This window comes from Pararge aegeria, chromosome 14 (genome assembly GCF_905163445.1).
Source record: "Pararge aegeria chromosome 14, ilParAegt1.1, whole genome shotgun sequence".
NCBI classification, from domain to species: Eukaryota; Metazoa; Arthropoda; class Insecta; order Lepidoptera; family Nymphalidae; genus Pararge; species Pararge aegeria.
Window position 1 is genome coordinate 14,394,428 of NC_053193.1, and position 23,151 is coordinate 14,417,578.

A 23,151-nucleotide genomic window follows, 5' to 3' on the forward strand; every position below is an offset into this window, starting at 1 on the left:
TTAGATTTTTATGTCTTTTACTTTTTTAATTTGTTAAGTTTGCTGTACACCACAGATTGTAGTCTTTGAAGCCAAGGCCAATTAAAACTGGTCAGAATCCAGAGCCGTAAAGCAAGTTTAAGAAAAAAACAAATAAACAATTTTACTTACAAATAAAAGTGCCAATTCCGAAAAACTACAAAGTTTAATTACTTATGTACCCTCATTGGGGTACACATTTAAAACATCGCCTCACAAATTTAGAGACAAAAAGCTAACACAATAATCATGTAAGTAAAATACGTCTATTCAAGATACTATTGTTATTTAAAAAAGTTCCTAGCTTTTAACATGTTTTATGCTTTTTCAGGAGTTTTGTGGACCTTGCCACTTTGGCAATGCATCGACGGCAAGAAATGGAGGCTCGCCTCAACGTGTTCTTGGGAAAATGCGATCGTGCTGTAATGGACATAAAAAAATTACAACACCAAGTATTTATCAGTTTTCCAAACACTTTTATAATAAAGCCTTTAGTCCTCCTAAGAATACAATTTTCATATTAAACATTTCAAGTTAGCTATCTTATAATTTGCAAATGCTTAGAGTATTATTATTTTTATTATTATTTAACTCTTTATTTGTACACAACTATGAAGTTAGGGAAATAAATGAGGAATAGAAATACAAAGAAGGAAGTAGAATAACAAAGGCGGCCTTATAGCTTAGTAGTGATCTCTGCCAGGCAACCTTAGGATTAGGACAACATGAGCGAGAATGTATCTCGTGTTCCGGGTATAAACTTTCCTCAAAGCTCGCCTATAGCTTGATGTTAGTGGATTTATATGCCCACTGTAGACCACCACTAAATTATCGGACCACAGCTTAAGTAGGCGGCCCTTTGGATTGTCCATACTGTGATCAAGGGGCATCTCAGCTTATCTGTCATTCATCTCCTGCCAGATCTGCCATATGCATACAGTGACCCCAAAACCATTTTGTTTGTCTTACATATAGCTATGAACATATTTGATTGGTCTCTGTCCGTGATATTTACCACCCTACTGAAAAAAGAGAACTGCTGCCAAGCAATTAAGCCTCCCAGTACAACTATACATTGTTAAGAATAGCTATAAAATACTCTTATGCCTAACATAAGAGTATTTTATAGCTGATGTGTCCCTAAAAGGTGCCTAATTTGCTACCATGTGCAAGATTTCATGAAGAAGCTATAAGTGTAGCAAGATCCTGTTCATGGATTGTTGGCAATGAGTAACCTAAACCCTTGATCTTTCAAGTTTCATTTCAAGGTCCATTACCAAGCCACATATAAGGAGGTTATAGACCTCCTTATAGGAGAGTCTCTAAAGCTTGGATCCACTGTGCTGCTCCAATTTATTTGCAATTACTTTGCTACTCCAATGTAGGTTGGTTACAATAATCTTTATGAGTGGTGATGACAGAGGACAGATAAGTTATAATGCTCTATGTGAAGTGGAAAATGAAATGCTGATTTGAGACCTCTGGAATGAAATGTAAAGCTCATTACTATATCTTCATTTTTATTGTATTTGAATTAACAGTTAACTAATAATAAACAAAATAGGTTAATTTTTTGTAGACCCATGTTTGAGACACAAGTTCTACTGGTGTTCCAGCAGCATACCCCCCTGAAAGCACCAAATGGTTTTCCTACCTAACTGTGTATATCCTCTGTAGACAGTTTTTTGAAGTAATCTTCACATATTCTTACTTTGCAGTACCCATCTAACCAGCATTTAATAAAGTGAATGCTGGTTGGTTCCTTCCCCACCAACTTCTGAACAGAATGGATCTACAATTCTCATTATTGCGGAGATACCTATGAATTAAATGAAATACACTTTATTGTAAACCAAACACAATGAAAATATAAAAACAACAATACATATAACAGACAGGTACAATCGGCGACTCTATTGCTAAAAAGCGATCTCTCCAAGGCAACCCAACAAAGGAAAAGAAAAAAAAACATTTGGGTTAAATAATTAGGTTTTACACAAGAAAAGTAATATAAAATACACTAATAACAATTATAATAGTTATGTCATATAATGTTTATGCTAACAATGCAAAATAAATTGACATATAACCATTATAAACAATAGAAAGAAACAAAAAAGCAACAAACCAAATTAGGGTGGCTTAAAATGCTTTTTAAAGAAGTCTCTCTAATGTTCTTAGTGACTGCACCCTAAATTGAAGGGGAGAGAATTCTATAGCAAACAGTTTCAACAAAAAATTATTTAGTAAAGAATGAAGTAGTATGAAAAGTTATGAAAATTTAGCTTAATTATATTATGGATTTCCGCAAAGTAACGCCTGCTTCTATCTAATACTATGGAAAGGAACTTTCAGGATCAGGTTATATGTATATTATGACAATACACACATCGCCATCTAGTCCCAAATGTTATGGGTACTAAGTACTAAGATAACTGATGAATAATTTTATGAATAATATATCTACATAAATACTTATAACATATAGATAAACTCCCAGACACTGAAAAACATTCATGTTCATCACACAAACATTGTCCAGTTAGTGTGATATAGATTTAAAAAACTATTATGATATTAGTTTTTTAAATCTATATTACACTAAGTACCGTTTTGTTTCTTTTCAGGCCAAAGGTTTCGTTGAGCAGTTGAACTGTGAGCCTTCAGAGTTAAGAGACAAGTTCCTGAGCTGTATGAAGCAACTTGATGAATATACCTACCTCATAACAGACTTCAACCTTGCATTGGATAACCTTGGTAAAATATGTTGTTGTTTTTTTGTCTAATTTAATTGTTGCATGGCTAGCTGTCCTGCTAAGTAAAAACATAAATTACCTTTTTTATTTAAATTGAATAGTACCAGTTATATGTATCTATTCATTGCTAATTCATTGATTATAATACAGTGGAACACAGTTTGGATTTTTTGTACCTTTTTTTATTAAATTGAGAAGTATATAACTATTACTGAAATTAAGTAAATTGTTACTGAATACATAATAATCTGGTTATTATGTATTCAGTAATAATTCATTGATTATAATGCAGTGGAACCCAGTTAGGTTTTTTTTTTTAGAATGAGTACTTTGTAATCTGACAAATTACAAATCCAATTACTAGATTCTATAAGTTACATTCTGTAATACAAATCATACTTTAACAAAAATAGACATATTCGATGACAGAGGAGTGCCGGGTGTCTGCTGTATTTTTGAAAATGTGCTTAATATCAAACAAACTTTACTTTTCTCAGATATATATTCTTGTGAATCAAAAAACCATTGTTCTGTTGATGGTTTGTGGGTAGGAATTTTACTGATGAACCTTGAGTCTTACACAGACATTTAAGCAAAGATAGATCTTTATCTTCAATCCATTAATGGCCACCTACAGGGCACGGGCTTCCTTCCACTGTGATGTTTTTAGGCTGTAGTACACCACAGTGGCCCAGTTGCAGATTGGTGGACTTAACACACCTTTGGGAACATTACGGAGAACTCTGGCATGCAGGTTTTGTTATTAAATAAATAAACAGCAAATGATATTTTAATTGCTTTAAACACACATAACTTAGATGTGCATAGATGTGCACAGAAAGGTTAGAGGTGCATTCTGGGATTCGAACTTGGCTGAAAGTGAAGCCAATGTCCTTACGACTAAGCTAAATTCAAATTTCCAATTCAAAAATATTTTATTCAAGTAGACCTTATTAGAGGCACATATGAAGTTTTCATACAATTAACATGTTACACTAATGTTAGTGATGGTGATAACTGTATTCGTTAACTTAAAACTAAAGCTAGGAGGGTTCCAAACGCCCCCTGGTCTAAGAAGAGCCCACAACAAACTTAGCCAGGTTTTTTTTGTTACCACCATCTCACAGTCTAGTTAATGTTGAGCTATGAAGTTAGAGAAATTCATACCCAAGTTTTTTTATCATACATGTAATCCTTAATATTATAATAGGAAGCTATTACAACTTACTAGCCTGTCATTTCATATATGTATCTATATTGTCAACAGATCGTCCAGTCAATAAAAGTACATATTACATGCCCGTCCATGACAATCCTGGACGAATTTTGAAGCCCCTTCCGCCAACTGCTTTGAATTTGATTGATGCACTGAGCGAACCAACACCATCTACATCAAAGGCTTGTGCCAACCACTGTCCTTCGGAGAAAATTAAAAAGAAGAAGATACCCAAGGAAGACCAGATTTTGATTGCATTCTCCAGTACATCATGCTCATCAGAAAGTGTGCCATCTTCAAAGATGGAAAAAGGAGTTCAGTGCAATTTGAAGAATGAAGTTGAAAAATTGAGTTTAACTGGTAAACACTTATTTATGCTAGATATCGGACTTCGGAAAAGTTTTATGCACAAGGGAATGCCTGTTTTTTCTTTAATATGTTCTGCATTTATATTAAAATAACAATGTTGACTTCTGCTGCTGAAAGCTTGGCTGTGTCTGGTACTACCTCAAACCAGTTGCGCCCTAACCTAGGTCCTTTAATAAATTCCCTTAGCAAGCGTTGGAAAAAGGTATCACATCACGATTCAAAGCTAGCCATTGAAATTCGCTGCGCCGACGTTACTTGAACATGATGCTATACGGTCGTTTGTTACTTGGCAAACATACTATGGCTTACGTAACAACTATTTACAAATATTTTAACGGATAAATAACAGTTACAATGATGTTGAATGATCTTCCAGGTGACATTTGTTACCAACAACTTAATAACAAATATTTTTGAGAGTCATGTTAATAGTTATTATGGAAATTATGTAACATTGTATCTTATATCTTTAAACAAGCAAGTCTTGTATATATATAATTGGAATCTCGGAATCGGCTCCGAAGATTTTCATGAAATTTAGTATACAGAGGGTTTCGGGGGCGATAAATCGATCTAGCTAGGATTCATTTTTACAAAATGTCATTTTATTTGTGTTTTCCGGCAATAACCGATTTGATGCAACAAAGTTGCACGGGTCAGCTAGTGATTATTTTATCCCACATATACATGTTCACTACATATTACGATATGTATTAGTTTAATTATTTATATACCTATATGTACCGTTTTTTTTTATCTATGCACACAAGTTAGTACACCCTACTAAATAATAAATAAAATAATAAAGTCAAAGTCAAAAGTCAAAAATATCTTTATTCAAGTAGGCCCCGCCCATATGTAGCATATATGATGCGTTTATTACATGAGAATTACACGGTAGAGAGATGATGGCGATAACCATATTCGTAAAATTAGAACTAAAGCTACGAGGGTATTTACATATATTATAATAAATACATATATTTTTATAAGTCCATTTCTCAAAATGCCTAGAAGAGATCACTGTAAGTGATAAAGCCTGCTTTGTAACACAAATTTAAATTACTCATACCACCTTTTTTTTTTTTGTGTGTGCAACAAAGTATTTTCTTATTTTTTAACAGACTCTCAACCATCAGCTCCAACAATGGAAGAACGTAATTTGCCAGCTCAAAAGATCTTGCAACTTGACTTCATGTACCAGGCAACAATCACACACGTCGATGGACTTTCCTTTTGGATCATAACTGAAGACTTTCAGGATGCACACAAGTTAGTACTACCCTACTAATATTTTAATTGCAAAAGTTTGGATGGATGGTTGGATTGATGGATTTTTGTTTGTTACTCTTTCAAGCAAAAACTACGAAACCTATTTGACTGAAAATTAAAATGGAGATAGATTATACACTGGTTAACTCATAGGCTACTTTTTACTCCCGCGGGATTGATGGAAAAACCAAAAATGCGGACGTAGCCGCGGGCAACAGCGAGTTGCAGGAAGTTACAATATTTGAAGACCACCCTGGCGCAGTGGTGAATGAGCTCTCTTGAGTGGAGGTCCTGGGTTTAAAACCCGATAGGGGAAATTGCTATTTACCACCCTAGTGATAAAGACGGGCCGGCAAGCGATTATGCTTTCCGGTACGTTGTCGCGAAGAAACTGATCCAGCTAGCTTGTTATCTTCTTAAAAATCATCATCACTTACCACCAGGCGAGATTGTAGTTAAGGGCTAACTAGTGGAATTTAAAAAAATAAGCATAATTTTGTTATCATGTAGAGCACACACAGTGGCGTGCATAGAGGGTATGCACAGGGTATGCAGATGATATAAAATGAAGAAAATCTCTTGTACAACTCATAAATACTTATAGGCTTTTAATAACTGTTACAATGTCTATTCTTAAGTTTTTTATAACTGAAACAGGAGATTTTCATCATTTTATATCATCTGCATACCCTGTGCATACCCTCTATGCACGCCACTGAGTACACAATACTTCATATCAAAATGACGCCCGCCCCTTCAGGGCATTTTTTTTTTTTTATTATAGGAGTTTAAAATAGGAGTGTACAATAATTTCGATTAACAATTTTAATTTTTTTTATGCTCCATTGTATTTTATTTAAGTTTCTATTTGTTTTTAACCTGTCATGTATATTGTCAAATTGTGCTTCCAATTTTGTAATTTAATATGTATTAAATACGGTTTAATTAAATATTAAGAAGAAGAAGAAGAAACACTTTATTGCACGTAGGTGTAACATACAGGAAAAGAAACAGTAAGGAGTATACAGTACACAATGTAGACATGCAAAGGCGGCCTTATTGCTGCAAGCAATCTTTTAATATAATTATTATGCCTGAAATATATTTTCAGCTTGATGCGCGATATGAACGAATACTACAGGGAGAACACACAAGATCTCAGTTTGGACGAGATGATGTCCCTAACGTACTGCGCGTTTTACGAGGTGGACAGCGACTGCTTTTACAGAGCGTTCTTCATCAGACTCACCGAGGTATACACACCTTATTACAGTGACCAAATATAAAGTAGGCTTACAGGCTAACCCTTCCATTGGGAGAGACAGACCAGCAGTAATAAATAAATAATAAATAAATATACTTCGACAATACACACTTCGCCATCTAGCCCCAAAGTAAGCGTAGCTTGTGCGATGGGCACTAAGATGCCTGATGAATATTTTTATGAATAATATACATAAATACTTAGAATGTAAATATAAACACCCAGAAACTGATAAAATTTGTTACATGTCTGATTTACATCTTATATATTTCAAGGGTAAGAAAAAGAAGCTAATTTTAAACTGTAAACACTAAAAAAATTTGAAAAATTTTGAGTGTCAAATTACCACTTCTTTATTAAACTTAAAAAATTAAAAAGTAACAATAGAATTAGTGTTTATTTGAAAAAGATTTTTTAAATAAACACTTCAAAAGTATCAAATACCTATTATTATATTAATCTTCATTTGTGTGTGATATAAATCAACTAAGTTAAACTAATCAATCAATTAGGTTAAGGGTATTTCCCGAACTTTAAAAACCGACTGTAATAAGCAACACAACTATCACAACCCCAAATTTACCATCTACGTAAATATCAACCCTCGCCTTCAGCTTGAGTGCTAATCTGGGATAAAAAGGATTGTTTTATGCACTTGTTGGACAATCTTGTATTTTTGACTTGTGTGACAATCTTGTATTTTTGACTTGTGTAATAAATACAGCATGTTGTCACCAGGAGGACATGAGCATTGCAGAGGTGTTCCTAGTTGATATCGGTGAAACTTGTTGCGCGCCCACGACCACAATACAACCGTTGGATCTGAGGTTCTGCACGAATCCGCCCTTTGCCCGATGCTGCCATCTCGCTGGGGTATGTATATTATTTAAATAAGTGTAAAACGTTCAATTGTTGACACTTTAAGGGTTGCTTTGGACAGTTTAAACTAAATATCTGTAATACAATTACTAGCAAAAGTATAGGCATGATGGTTTAATCGCATAGCCGTTTCGATAGTTATTATGCAAGTTAAGTACGTCTTGTATACATGTTGCAAGTGTCTTTTATGCAAGTTTAGTATGTCTTCTTTATAGGTCGCCAGTGACTTTTATGCAAGTTTAGTACGTCTTGTATACAGGTCGCAATTATCTTTTACGCAAGTTTAGTACGTTTTGTATAAAGAACGCAAACGTCTTTTATGCAAGTTTATTATGTCTCCTATAAAATGTCTTTTATGCAAGTTTCGTATACCTCGTATAAGTTTTGCAAGTGTCATTTATGCAAGTTTAGTACGTATCGTACAAAGATCACAAGTGCCTTTGATGCAAGTTTAGTACTCCTTGTACATAGGTCGCAAGTGTCTTTTATGCAAGTTTAGTATATCTCGTATACAGCTAGAAAGTGTCGTTTATGCTAGTTTAGTACGTCTCGCATATAGGTCTCAAGTATCTTACATACAGCTAGAGTACATAAAGTATACGGTGCCAAAGTCTTTTATGCAAGTTTAGTTCATCTTGTACATGGGTCGCAAGTGTCTTTTATGCTAGTTAAGTATGTCTTTTATACAGGACGCAAGAGTCTTTAATGCAAGTTAAGTACGTCTCGTACATCGATCGCAAGTGTCTTTTATGCAAGTTTAGTACGTCTCGTACATAGGTCGCAAGTGTCCTTTATGCAAGTTTAGTACTTCTTGTACGTAGGTTGCAAGTGTCTTCTATGCAAGTTTAGTACATCTCGTATACGGCTCGAAAGTGTCTTTTAAGCTATTTTAGAACGTCTTGCATAGATATTGCAAGAGTCTATATGCTAGTTAAGTATGTCTCGTATACAGGTCGCAAGTGTACTTTACGCAAGTTTATTACGTCTTTTAAATGGGTTGCAAGTGTATTTAAGCTATTTTAGAACGTCTTGTATAGATATTGCAAGAGTCTTTATGCTAGTTAAGTAGGTCTCGTATACAGGTCGCAAGACGTGTCCTTTATACAAGTTTAGTACATCTTGTACATGGGTCGCAAGCGATTTTAAGCTATTTTAGAACGTCTTGCATAGAGATTGCAAGAGTCTTTATGCTAGTTAAGTATGTCTCATATACAGGACGCAAATGTATTTTATGCAAGTTTAGTACGTCTCGTACATATGTCGCAAGTGTTCATTATGCAAGATTATTACGTATCGTATAAAGGTCGCAAGTGGATTTTATGCAAGTTTCGCATGTCTTGTAAACTAGTATTTTTTTGTGTAAGTTTAGTACTTCTTGTACATCAGTCGCAAGTGTCTTTTATGCAAGTTAAGTACATCTCTTATACGGCTTGAAATTGTCCTATATGCAAGTTTAGTACGTCTCGTAGACGGTCCGGAAGTGTCTTTTATGCAAGTTAAGTATGTCTCCTATACAGGAGGCAAGTGTCTTTTATGCAAGTTAAGTACGTCTCGTATACAGGTCGCAAGTGTCTTTTATGCAAGTTTTACACATCTCGTATACGGTTTGAAAGTGTATTTTATACAAGCTTAGTACGTCTCGTATATAGGTCGTAAGTGTCTTTTATGCAAGTTTAGTAAGTTCTGTACATAGGTCGCAAGTGTCTTTTATTCAAGTTTAGTACGTCTCGTATACAGCTCGCAAGTGTAGTTCAGGCAAGTAAACAACATCTCGTATACGATTCGAAAGTGTCTTTTATGCAAGTTTAGTACATCTCGTATAAAGGTCGCAAGTGTCTTTGTCGCACGATAGTCGTAGTTAAAATATAATGAAAATATACTGTATTTGCATCATACGTAAAGTAGCAAGAAATATGCATAAAAAAAACAATATTAAAATGTTTTCATGAACATTTCGGGGTGGATTTTAACCCTAAAATAACCCTGCCTATCACCCTTAGGTGTTATAAAGTTTGCTAACAATAATGCTTAAGTTATTTTTTTCAATATTTCCTCGTTCTTTTACAGGTAGAGCTACTGGGGCAACCGACAGCTGCGCAAGAATACCTAAAAGACTTCGTTAACAAGCCATGCAAAATAAAAATAGACGACAAGTATGTCAATTTACCTCTCACTGTATCATCATATTGCGTTAAACTCCCTAGCACAGTGGTGGGAGGTCCCGGATTCGATTCTCGGCAATTTTGGAAATTTCAATTGCTTAATCATCATCACATTACCGGCCCACTACAGAGCACGGGTCTCCTCACAATGAGAAGGGGTTAAGGCCGTAGTCCACCACGCTGGCCCAGTGCGGATTGGTGGACTCCACACACCATTGAGAACATTATGTAGAACTCTCAGGCATGCCGGTTTCCTCACGATGTTTTCCATCACCGTTGAACCAAGTGATATATTAATTACTTAAAACGCGCATAACTTCGAAAAGTTAGAGATGCGTGCTGGGATTCAAACTCGGCCCTCAGAAAGTGCAGTCGAGCTACTACCCAATGGGCTACATAAATATAATTATCTCTGTACTAATTTCCACCTAACCGACATAGATTTTGGCCGCCAAGCTATTTTGCGTTCCGGTACGATACCGCGTAGAACCCGATTAGGGGTTTCATATCACTGCTATACTCTTGTCTTGTTACTTAGGCTTCCTCATTACGTAACAACAACAAAATTATACAACACACGTCTTTAGGGCTTCTTTTTTATAATTTTATACAATACATATCTAAAAATTAAGGAACCGACAGGATTTTAATCTGTGACTCTGGCGATCGCGGCCTGAGCGTTTTGACCACTAAGCTACGGCTCTCCTACCGTGTGTGTCAAGTTAGTATATGCATTCTTATATCAGTCTTATAGCGACTGTAACATTGTCGTTTCGATGTACTTTTCAAAGGTCCATATTACTGGTTTAGGACTTCTGTATCAAATTCCGAATTCCACTGTGTTGTGCCGATTTAGCGGCTGCGGTTTCACCTAGTAAGGGGGTGTACCAACGGTGCAGGTACACCATACCAGCACCTTGATACCCAATTGTCCTTCGGTTCCCTGAGCTATGTGCCCCACCCATTGCCACTTCAACCTTGTGACTCGTTTCTTGGTATAAGTGAAGGAGAGTCCAAGTCAGCCTCTCAAACGTTTTATTATCTTTCGTATATATCCAAGGCTGATAGAAAGAAGTCGGCTGTAAAAAGGATTGAACTACTTGAAGACCTGTCAATTTTAATGACAATGTGAGATGGTGATAACAAAAAGAACACCCGGCTAAGTTTGTTGTGGGCTTCTTCTTAGACCAGGGCGCGATTGGAACCCTCGTAGCTTTAGTTTTAAGTTTACGATTGTAGTTATCGCCATCACTACTCACTGCTATGTACACATTTTGTATATAATAACGCATCAAAAGTGCCATCTATGTGCCTATTTGAATAAAGATATATTTGACTTTGACTTTGACTTTGATTCAGTTAAGAGATTTGTGTACAACGGTATTGGTGCCAATTCTTGTTGCAAAGGATTTTTTTTTTTTTTACTTTAATAATAAATGCAACAATGTGAACACAGCATTGAAACAGTGCTGCTTGGCCGCAGAAATTAGTATGACAGTAGGACATTCCCGGAAGAGCTTTGTTACTAAAAGCTAATACTACCAATAATGCGTTAAATTCATCAGAAATATTGTTTCAGTTCATCGGAATCTCTTGGCGCTTACATATTTTACCCGTCAGGGGAATCCTTAAGCGATTTGTTGGTGCAACGCGGATTGGCGCGTAGAAGTAAGTAAAGGTTTCTTTACTTGATTAATATTAATGCGTCGAAAATAGCGATTTTTTAAGAAGCATTATTAATAAATTATAAGCATATAAATTCGTTATTTTCAAGTAGTAAAAATATAAGTATTTTTACAACGTCCAGTCGGTCTTTTCGTAATTCTACCGAAGCCGGCAGGAAACTCAGCAATTGCTCTTTTCAAAATCACAATTTTTACAATAATTATTTCTTTAGCAACCTTGTTTTTAAGAAATTCATCAATTTTATAGTAATTATCCTCGGTGTCATACTAACTGTGTTTAACACATTTTTTTAGACATGCAATGTGAGGTCCTGATTTATTTATTATTTTAATAAAATATTATAATAATTAAAAACGGAGAAATATATATATATATTATAGTGTTTTACAGTGTCTGTAAAAATTAAAAGCAAAAGGCGACCTTATCACTAAAAGTGATCTCTGCCAGGTAACCTTACCGATAGTACACAACAGAACATGAGAGACGGGAAATCGCAATTAAAATAAACAATACATAAATTTACACACTTAAGTACATACTACTAATAACTAATATAATAAATAATTAAAAGAGATAAATAAAATAAGATATAAATAAATATATATATATATATATATATATATATATTAACAAATATTTACATTTACTATAGATACATAAGTACACATATACGAACAACAAAATTATAATGACAAATAGTGATGTCTAACACGGCTTTTGAAAATAGCTAGGGATTTAGAGCGACGAATATCGTCAGGGAGTGCATTCCACAGCGTTGCAGCTTTTATTGTGAAGGATTTCGATTTTTATTTATGTATATGATTCATAAAAATATTTATCAGTTATCTTAGTACCCATATCACAAGCTACGCTTACTTTAGGACTGGATGGCGATGTGTGAATTGTCGTTGTATATTAATTATTTTTTTAAGTTATAATTACTAAAATTATCTTTGGAAAGTAACTTATTAAAACATATACTTGCGCCTAAAAATTATTATCATCACACCGTTAAATCTAAATTTATAAATATTATTTTCAGTAGATAAAACAACATCAGCGACGGAAACATCATCATCGGCTGCGAAAGGTATACCAGAACTGGACGAGTGCAACTTCAGAATAGACGACTGTCCCGAGTACGACGACCCACTTCTTGCTGTTACGGTAAGCAAAAGATCTGGTCAAAATGACGAGTTAGTTAAGCTTTTACTGACAGCTCGTCTGAGGAAGTACTACTAAAAGCAGCATTGCGGTGTATATTTATTTAGTTATTTAATCAGCAACGCACTCCGTGAAGACATTACAATAGCCCAATTCGTATCCCCGGGGCTGTTAAAACAATTCAACAACAAGAAGTAATAACAAAAATTTAAATTAAATTAAAACATAAAATTAAGAATTATAAAAAAACAATAATAGTTCATTTATTTATTTGGTATCTATGACCCATCACTACACACTACACTATAACATAAATAGATTAATTAAAAACTAAACTAAATAAAAAAAAACTTACATTAAATATTAATATGCAATATAAAAAAAGTTACAAATTAAAATTTCTGCGCCCAGTCAGCCCTACGTGGAGTTTAATATACAACTTGTAAATTGGAGTGTCGTATCGTTTTATTAGTGCTTTCAGAATGCCGTTACTGCTTACCCACGTTCTTTTCATCAAGGATGCTATTCGTTTTCTTCTGATGGCAAAAAAACTTCCACCCTCCGCTTGCGGGGCTTTTGAATGCCCAAGCAACCGGTGGTCAGGGCTCCAGAGTGAGAAACCTCCTCACAATACGCGCCGTTTCAAGGACTACTGCCTTCTGTATCCAACCCTTGATCCAACAACCAAGCGAAAGCTTCTTGAGATGTTGGTCGAAGCTTTACGCGAGAATTATTATTAGTGAGTTAATACATGATCTTTAGGGCTAATATCCATATCGTCTCACATGATATTAACAATAACCAAAAATTCAATAATAATAAAAACAAAACATTCAAACATATAATTAACTTAGAACTCCTACTCTCTGATAACATTTTAATTTGTTTTTGTGTTCTCCAATAAATTCCCTGATTTGCCTCATACGTCACTCGCGAGAACAGCAAGTTTGGTGAAAACTGTTCTTCCATCACAACATAGCACATGTAAAAGGCCTTAAAAGACAGTCTCTGTTTTCTTACCCACTTATGATTTTTATAAATCTTTCTTTATCTTTATATTTTAGGATATAGGATTTGACGGCCGATTGGCGCAGTTTGCAGCGACCCTGCTTTCTGAGTCCAAGGCCGTGGGTTCGATTCCCACAACTGGAAAATGTTTGCGTGACGAGCATAAATATTTTCAGTGGCTGGGTGTTTATTATTCTAAGTATTTATGTATAGAATAGAATAGAATAGAAAAACTTTATTGCAACACAACAAAAAAAAGGAAAATACAAGGAAAACAGTAATAGTACTTAGTGCTAGGGTGCAAAGGCGGCCTTATCACTAAAAGTGATCTTTTAAAGGCAACCTGAGCGTACGAAGCCGATAAAAGAGTGGAAAATGGATGGTGCATAAAGTAAGTTACAAAAAAAAAACAAAAAAAAAAGAAATGTAATATAAACTTACATGTATATTATTCATAAAAATATTCATTAGTCATCATTGTACCCATAACACAAGCTACGCTTACTTTGGGGCTAGATGGCGATGTGTGCGTTGTCGTAATATATTTATTATTTATTATTATATTTATAGTTTTAAATAAGATTGTGTGTTAATATTAAAATATATTTATAGTATCTGCCTAATTTAACCGATGTACGTACCATTTAATATTGAGGGAATTTTTACTTATATGGAATATCTTGATTCATGAAGTGAGTAGATTGGTGCCACTATTGTTAATTAATTCCCTTAGAAGTTACCTATTACCGTCCACTGCTGGACATAGGTCTTTTGTTGGGAGTTCCATAATCCACGGTACCGGGCCGCTTGCCTCCAGCGGCTCCCAGCGACTTGCCTGATGTCATCTGTCCACCACGTTGGGGACAGACCTACGCTGCGTTTACCGGTGCGGGGTCGCAATTCCAGCACCTTAAGACCCAAACGTCCATCGGTTCTCCGAACTATGCGCCCTGCCCATTGTCACTTCAGCTTCGCGACTCGCTGAGCTATGTCGGCAACTCTACTTCTCCTACGGATCTCCTCATTTCCTGGATTTGATCACGTAGAGACACTCGTAGCATAGCTCTCTCCATCGCCCGCTGAGTAACTCTGAGCCTTCTTCTGAGGCCCATAGTTAGCGACCCCGTTTCAGGTTCGTGCCATTGTTTGTGGAAGCAAAAACTAACCACAGCCCCTACTACGGTACAATGAGTAAGAATTTATGGTTAAACCATAATAGTATTAAGGCATAAATAAAATAAAATAAAAACCCAAACTGGGTTATTTCTTTTTTATTTATTTATACTCTTTATTTGTACACCACTCAGAAAAACGAGACAAAAAAAGAACAAACAAATGAAGAATGAAGCAGGATACAAAAGGCGGCCTTATCGCTAAGTAGCGATCTCTGCCAGGCAACCTTAGGATTAGGAAAACTAAAAAGAAAACGAATAGGTGGTGGTGGGGTTAGCAAATTAATTAAATAATTAACTATTAAAGTTTTTTTTTGTTAAGGGCTATCACAATCGGGACGAAATGGACATCTGCAAACATTACAAGGGTGGTCCGGAGAAAACCTGCTTCAAAGGCAGGCGCTGCACCAAAAGACACGTTTTGATCAATCCAGGCAAGTAATCAGGTTTTTGACACTCTTTGTTATTGCGGCTGGACATAATCATGTAAACTATATTTGCAGTAGGTACCCGGTTGCTATAAAACAGGACTTATTTACTTATTTATACTTTATTTGCACACAAAAAAAAATACAGAAGAAGAAAATTAAAAAAAGATCACAGACAGAAGCAGAACAAAAGGCGGCCTTATCGCTTCGTAGCGATCTCTTCCAGGCAACCTTAAGATAAGGAAAACAAAAGGATAACAGACTGCAGGATGTGCATATTAAAAATACATACTATTAACTACATACTAATACTTGAACTAGATTACACAAATAAAATAATAATAATAATCATTTAATTCAGACGTTTCCATCCATAGATTCTTAGTATATTAGTAACAATTTTTCCTTAACCACTAAGTTAGTATTGATTAGTTTTAATAATAAAAATAAATAAAAAATAAACAACATTACACTCGCCCGATTGCTACTCTCACACAGTGACACAGTATAGGGCAGTCGAATCTGTCTGAATACATAATATAATAAATATAAAAAAAAATTAGTCTAGTTTTGATTTTGAATTATGTAATCACGACCACATTCAGGGGTTTATATCTAAGCTTCAACTTTGGTCTCATAGGGTTATTGCCGGAAATGTACTATCTTTTTCTTGACTACAGGAGACAATTATAAATCAAGAACTGGACGAAGTTATGAAAACTGATATATAAAACCATTTGGAAGCGTTGCAAACCGAATTTCACTTATATAACAGAGATGTTAATTCAGAATCACCAAAATGGCACATGACTAGATGTTCTGCAATCGGCAGAAGATGTCCAACAAGAATTTCTGAAAATGAAGGCAAATTCGACTATGAAAGATGACTTTCACCTCTTGACTTTGAACGCTGTCTCCTTAATCCAAAAGTTGCTACTCTTGCGTTGCGAATACTTCTGTCATTTTCCTCTTGTTATGTGAAACTGGATTTTCAGCATCAATTAAGACTAAGCAGCAAAATAGCCTTGCAGTCGATAATGATTTTGATGGTATACCTTTCGCTCCCACTCTTCTACTGCATATAAAGAGTAACTGCATAGCCATTTATAAATTGGTTTTTGGTAGCTCTTAAATTTATTTTCATATATGCAGCTTATATAATTTATAAAACATAGGATGGTTAAAAGTATTGAAACGTACAATCTTCTATCTCTGAAGATCTCTTAAATTTTGTTAGGCACATTTGCTTTAACACCCAAGCCAGGCTTGGCCCATCAGAAAATAAATAGACGGTACCTTTTTTTGAGTTTCTCAATATATGTTATCATTTCTTTTTGCCAGATGGATGGACGTTAGACCGTGTGCCAGTGGTGGCCAAGTGCAATCCCCTACCCCTTCCCGCGCCCGATACGTACCTCCGCGTGTACGTCACGCACGTGGCACACTTCAACCGCTTCTTCGTGCAGCTTAAAGAGAATATTACGAGTGAGTATTTTCACTCTTACACAGTGGCGTGCATAGAGGCTATGCATAGGGTATGCAGATGATATAAAATGAAGAAAATCTCCAGTACGAGTTATAAAAAACTTAAGGATAGGCATTGTAAGAGTTATAAAAAGCCTACCCTTAAGTATTTGTAACTGTTTGTACTGCTCTTACACATCATTGCATCTAGACCAGTGTCAGCGATAGCTTTGTGTGTCCGCTGCCTGGACCCGACACGTACGTCCGCGTGTGCGTATCACACGTTGCGCACTTCTTCCGCTTCTCGTAGCTCGAAGACGTACCAGTGAGTATTGGCACTCTTAAAGAGCTTTGCCGCTATACCAGTGTCAGTGGTGGCTAAATACACCCCCTCCCGTATCCTGCACCCGAGACGTACCTCCACACAGTAGACGTCGCACACGTGCTCTTCAACCATTTCTTCATGCAGCTTGAAGACAATACTGCCAGTAAGTATGAACATTCATAAAAAAACATTGCCTCTAGTGTCAACGGTGGCTACCCTGCTGCCCGCACCCAACACCTACAACCTCGTTTTACAGCATTGCTGCAGATAGTTCAGTTCAGTGAACTCCTTTGTTAAGATCGGTGCAAACGTTCCGCTGAACTCAGGTCCACAGGTAACTTAATACTTTGTTTTTGGATAATGTAAAGAGCAAAAATTCACTGTTAATATAGCGTAATAGCGTTATTTCTATAGAAATTAATAAGTTTAGAACGAAACCACACTTAACTAGCTACAAAAAAAAAATGGTTTGCATTTGGTTTCGTTCAAAACCTCACCTTTTCTTTAGTAACATTCAAAAATATTATATCGTAAGGGAAATAAAAGACATTAATTTTGAATTAATTTGTTATAGAAAACGAACCTGTTCCTGATTTTGGGGTCGTTTTACCTCCAACCTCATTGAACAGCCTGGTGCTCGATATGAACAGCCCGGCCACTAGAATGGCCTACAAACCTCTAAAGGTAACGTTACAAAGATCTATTTTTTTTTTTTTATCTTTTATATCAAATTTTCCAGATAATACCGTTAAAAAATATGATAATAATCTTATCCAGTATTGTAACTAGATGCCAATATTCTCTTAGGATATTGCATACCTGTTCGATGGGTTAAGGCCCCTAAAAGTTAGTCCAGATGATGTCGTTTACACGCGTTACATTATTTTATTCCTAAGGCAATATGTGTATGGTAACAAGACCCTATGAAACCTCATGTTCAGCGACACATTCATTAATTCTATCATATTATATCTAGTTCAAGTATTAGTATATTGATATTCGTGTGTTTTTTTTTTTTAATTATGCGCAACCTGCTGTCTTTTATCCTCATGTTTTCCTTATCCAAAGGTTGCCTGGAAGAGATCTCTACTCAGGTATAAGGCCGCCTTTTGTACACTGCTTCTGTCTGCTTTTTTTTATTCTTCTGTTCTTTTTTAAATTGTAGTGTGGAAATAAAATTAATTATCGTATATAGTTTATTCCTAAACAATTGTGGTTAATGTTATCGTATTATATGAATAACTAAGTTGTGGAAACTTCATTGGTTTATGTGATATAAAAATACGGCATTACTTTTATGTGTAACAGTACTGTTTGTTTCCCTTGAAAAGCTAATAAATAAATAGTATAGTATGATTAAATTAATTAATTCATATCGACGCTCATTAATAGTGACTAATTATTCAGACATACACACATATATATATATATATATATATATATATATAAATGTATGTATATATATATATTTATTTCTACTAACACTAATTGGAATCCTAAGACAGAAATCTTCAAACTGTTTTTTATTGCAACGACCTGACAGGGCCCCATGACTATGTTAAGGCATGGATGGAAGTAAATAAATATATCTTATTAGTTGGTGCCAGCGCCCGGTGAACTCGTAGCCGCCCTTTACCCACCAGACGAGCAGTGGTACCGCGCCAGAGTTATTTCCTCCACGAGGGCAGACCAGAACGTTGAGGTGTGTATGATATATCTATACCCTTTAATCTCTAAAGTTACGTTATGAAAATAGCTTGGTATGCTCAATAGAGCGGTACTGTACGCCACGGGAGCCTCCTGCATAGCCATTTTTTTTCGAGAAACATAGCAAATTAGCTGTTGCCCGCGTTTATTACGGGTTTTACAAATGATTACGGTTCTTCGTCCGCGTTTATTACGGTTGTTTACAATCTGTTACGGTCCATCGTCCGTGTTTATTACGGTTTTTTACAAACGGTTAGGGTTCTTCGTCCGCGTTTATTACGGTTGTTTACAATCGGTTACGGTTCCTCATCCGCGTTTATTACGGTTGTTTACAACGGTTGCGGTCCATCGTCCGCTTTTATTACGGTTTTTGACAAATCCCGCGCAAACCGTTTGTTTTTCTGGGATAAAAAGTACCCAATTTTACTCTCCGTTTTTCAACTAGCTCTATGCCAAAAATAGTTAATTGGTTGCTTAGGTACGACGTAAACGAACGACTAAGAAACATATTCACATTTGTAATATTAGTAAGGATATAAAAGATACAACTTAACATTGTATAACAAAGCCTGACAGAGATCGCTTTTCAGCGATAAGGCCGCCCATTGTACCTGTGTGTTTTATTTAGTGTTTTTTTTTTAATATAATTTCATTTCTGTTAAGTGTACAATAAAGTGTATTTTCATTTCTTTTCATTTTCATTTCAAAGCTAAGTCTATATGTGCGACTGGTTAACCACAATGGAATTATACGTTTCAAGGTCATGTACATAGACTACGGCAACGTGGTGTGGGTAAAGGAGAACGAAGTGCGAGAGCTCGAGTCGCGCTTCTGGCCGCTGCCGGCGCAGGCGGTGAGGTGTGCACTCGCCGGCGTCTCGGCGCTGACTGGAGACTCGCGCCAGTGGGCGGCGGCGAAAGATGCGCTCAACAAGATGATACACGAACGGGTGTTGCAGGCGCATGTCATGTAGGTAGCTCTATAGACGCGGACAGAGCCAAAAAGTATTCTTTATCATCATCATCATTATATCATTATCATTATCATCATCATCATCATCATCATCATCATCATCATCATCATCACATCAACCCATTACCGACCAGACAGGCATAGTGAATATACAACGTGTAACGGAATGACGTAAAACTGTTGAAGGGTGCATAAGTATATTTCATAAGGAATCACCCTGTAACAATATTAAATCAAAAGAAGCATATTTATTTTTCCATACAAACTAATTCTATGTATTTACTTATGACAACCCTATTGAAGATAAAAGACCGACACGTGTATAGTACGTACGCTACGCGACGCGCACGTAATAAAGTGACAGGAGTCATTTGATTTTACTTTTGCCTGTGCTGGGGGCTGCATCAGGTAAAATTTTGGCAATGGTTTACTCAAAAACGATTAGCGTTTCGTTTTCACAGATATGTTTCAGATACAGTAAATAATGTACCTATAAAGCCTCTGAACTATCATTTCGGTTTTTATTTATACGTTGTATCAGCTAAAGCAGTATGAAAACTAGACCCGATTGGTAAAAAAATTACATCAACGCCACGCGACCTACCCTACAGAAGATGAGCGTCCGCTCGACACAGTAACCCCGAATAAGTACTTCGATAATAGCTTTGGGGCCCTCGTAAAGGCGTGTATCTGTCTGCGTGTGTTGTTTCGCACGTTTGTACGTAGTTTTCCATACTGCTTTAAGATATTACCTGTTCTACAGGGCACGGGTCTCCTACAATAATAAATAAATAAATATACTACGACAATACACACATCGCCATATAGCCCCAAAGTGAGCGTAGATTGTGTTATGGGTACTAAGATGACTGATGAATAATTTTATGAATAATATACCTAAATATTTATAAAATACAGATAAACATCCAGTAACTGAAAAACATTCATGTTCATCACAGAAACGTTTTCCAGTTGTGGGAATCGAACCGACGGCCTTGGACTCAGAAAACAGAGTCATGCCCACTGCGCACATTGGGCGTCAAGGGAGTGAGAAATAAACAGAATAATGTAATTGTCTACAGCGCACGCGACTACGACGAAATAACAGTGGAACTGTTCGATGAGCACGGTTTCAGCATAGCTGAGCAACTGGCCGCAGGACTGTTCGTCAATCTGGAGGAGTACGAGATATCGTACGATACCAATGATACGCAAAAAGTGATCGTCCCTTAGTTATATAAACATTGCAAGCACAGGCATATAAGCAACACATCGTTACATATCACGAGATACCACCCCACCCCACGCCATGCGACGCCACCCAATCCATGTGACGTCATTCGATCTATTTGACGCCACCCAAACTGTGTCGCCACTCAATCTATGCGACGCCACTAAATCCATGCGACGCCATTCAACCCATGTAATGCCACTCAATCCATGCGATGCCATTCAAACCTAATCTTCTTACCAGCACCCAATAAACGCGTCACGTGATGTCAGGTGTTTTCCGTGGTGTGTGGGTGGGTCGTGTTGTCTGTTTTTTTTTTAGTACGTAATCTAGTGTATTGTAAGCGTTATAAACGTTGTATAGCTGTTACATGATTACGCAATGTTTTGCCTCTCAAATGTATATAATGTATATGTATGCCAATACATTTGACTTGCATTCGACAGAGTAAGTGTATAGAAAACCACAGTTCCATTTTCATCCGCATTATGGCGAGGTTTCATATTTTCCTGGTCAGGTTTTTATAGAAACGTTACCTGTGATTTAAGAGTACTTTAAAGTATTACTTCATTAAATACAGAATGAGACTGGATCATTATTCACACACACGCTCTTGAAAATGTTACGAAGAACTCTTAAGTCGTGAAGGTGTCTTCACGATATTTTCGACCACCGTTCATGTTATTGATAATTAAAATGCACAAAATTAAAAACGCACATAACTGACAAAGTTAGACGTGAGTGCCGGGGATCGAATGGGTTACTCCCCCCAAAGGGATGAAGCCCTGACCGCATTGATACCACCGCTTCTAAGACTGGCTTTGTGCACTAAAACCCTCCTAGTCGTGGGATTATGGAGTACAGGGTATTGGAGAAGTAAGTTATCGGAATAAAGCCAGAAATGTTTGATGACTTCTGTGGCGCAGTGGCGAGAGCTGTGGATTTAAGGGAGGTCCCGGGTTCAATCCCCGGTAGGGTAAAATTTTGGAATATATAATTTCTGAATTTCTCTTTTCTGGTCTGGTGGGAAGCTTCTACCGTGGCTAGTAACCAACGTACCGATAAAGACGTGCAATTTAGCATTGCGGTACGATGTCGTGTGGAAACCGATTAGGCGCATGGGTACCCCTAACAGAGTAGCCTGTTACCATCTGAGACTACATTATCACTCACCAGTAGGTGAGACTGCAGTCGAGGGGTAACTTTCAGTGAAATAAAAAAAATATTTTCTGACATAAACTGATGTAGTTGCAAATGAACTATGAACGTTTAGTTTTTACGTTAATTGGTTAGTTAGTCAAAATTATCTTTAATCTGTATTATTGTTATAAAGTAGAGAAAGCATAAAATGTTTCTCCTTTCTAATAATATAAATGAGAAAGTTTGTGTTGTTTGTTTGCCGGCAACAACTAGTAGTTTCTGACAGTTAACAGTTATAGCCAAAGAGGATATAAACACTGCGTTGGATGGGCATGAATATTTAATATTATTAAAGTCATAAATATTTGAGAAATGTATCTTTTCGGACAGATTGACAACTTATATTTAATAGAATTGGTTGTGTACTCCGAAGTTTCGTATGAAGTAGGTTACAAACTGTCAGAAAAGTTCAACCGAAAGATCAATCAATAAGAATGTTTATTCACATACGCCTTGTACATACGAGCTACTTGATGGTTGTTATATTTTTTAGGTATCTAATACCTATTAGAATTTCACTAAGCTTATTTGTTTAATGCACCTATTAATAGTCATTACACAGCACAATACTCAATTTGACTACTTCCTTTTTCATGGGTCGATAATATGGTCAATATTATGGAGGGTAGAGGTAAGGAGAGTCATCTGTGTATATGAAAAAGTGTCGTCAAAATGTATTAAATTAGGATGGCGCCACATTTGCATCAGGGTAACTCTTAAAAGAAGCGCCAAATATAAATATTGTTAGAGTAGGCTTGAAAAATAAACAAGGAAGTATGGAGATACAAGGAAGTAAGGTTATATTTACCACAATATTTTGTATAACGTTAGTTGTTGAAATTCTCAATAATTAACTAC

General features: G+C 36.1%; 1 protein-coding gene across 2 annotated transcripts; it reads left to right on the forward strand.

Moving 5' to 3' along the window:
- Nucleotides 1–126: 126 nt before the first annotated feature.
- LOC120629282 lies at nucleotides 127–23,017 on the forward strand. 2 transcript variants are annotated; one of them, XM_039898179.1, is made up of 16 exons: nucleotides 127–269; nucleotides 350–470; nucleotides 2,646–2,775; nucleotides 4,042–4,350; nucleotides 5,484–5,631; nucleotides 6,743–6,884; nucleotides 7,634–7,768; nucleotides 9,842–9,927; nucleotides 11,516–11,604; nucleotides 12,668–12,789; nucleotides 15,289–15,400; nucleotides 16,736–16,879; nucleotides 17,758–17,867; nucleotides 18,781–18,885; nucleotides 19,651–19,859; nucleotides 20,945–23,017. In XM_039898179.1, coding segments are annotated over exons 1-16 (2,115 nt in total). In that variant the 5' UTR covers nucleotides 127–267; the 3' UTR covers nucleotides 21,096–23,017. The 2 variants fall into 2 exon arrangements, with proteins under 2 accessions (XP_039754113.1, XP_039754112.1); XM_039898178.1 differs by having other exon boundaries at nucleotides 128–269; nucleotides 12,665–12,789.
- The last annotated feature ends 134 nt before the right edge of the window (nucleotides 23,018–23,151 follow it).

Bases quoted from the DNA above. Each gene is read 5' to 3' on its own strand.
- LOC120629282 (XM_039898178.1), top strand. The intron at 471-2,645 runs GTATTTATCAGT...GTTTCTTTTCAG, and splicing joins TAAAAAAATTACAACACCAA to GCCAAAGGTTTCGTTGAGCA. The intron at 18,886-19,650 runs GTGTGTATGATA...ATACGTTTCAAG, and splicing joins GGGCAGACCAGAACGTTGAG to GTCATGTACATAGACTACGG.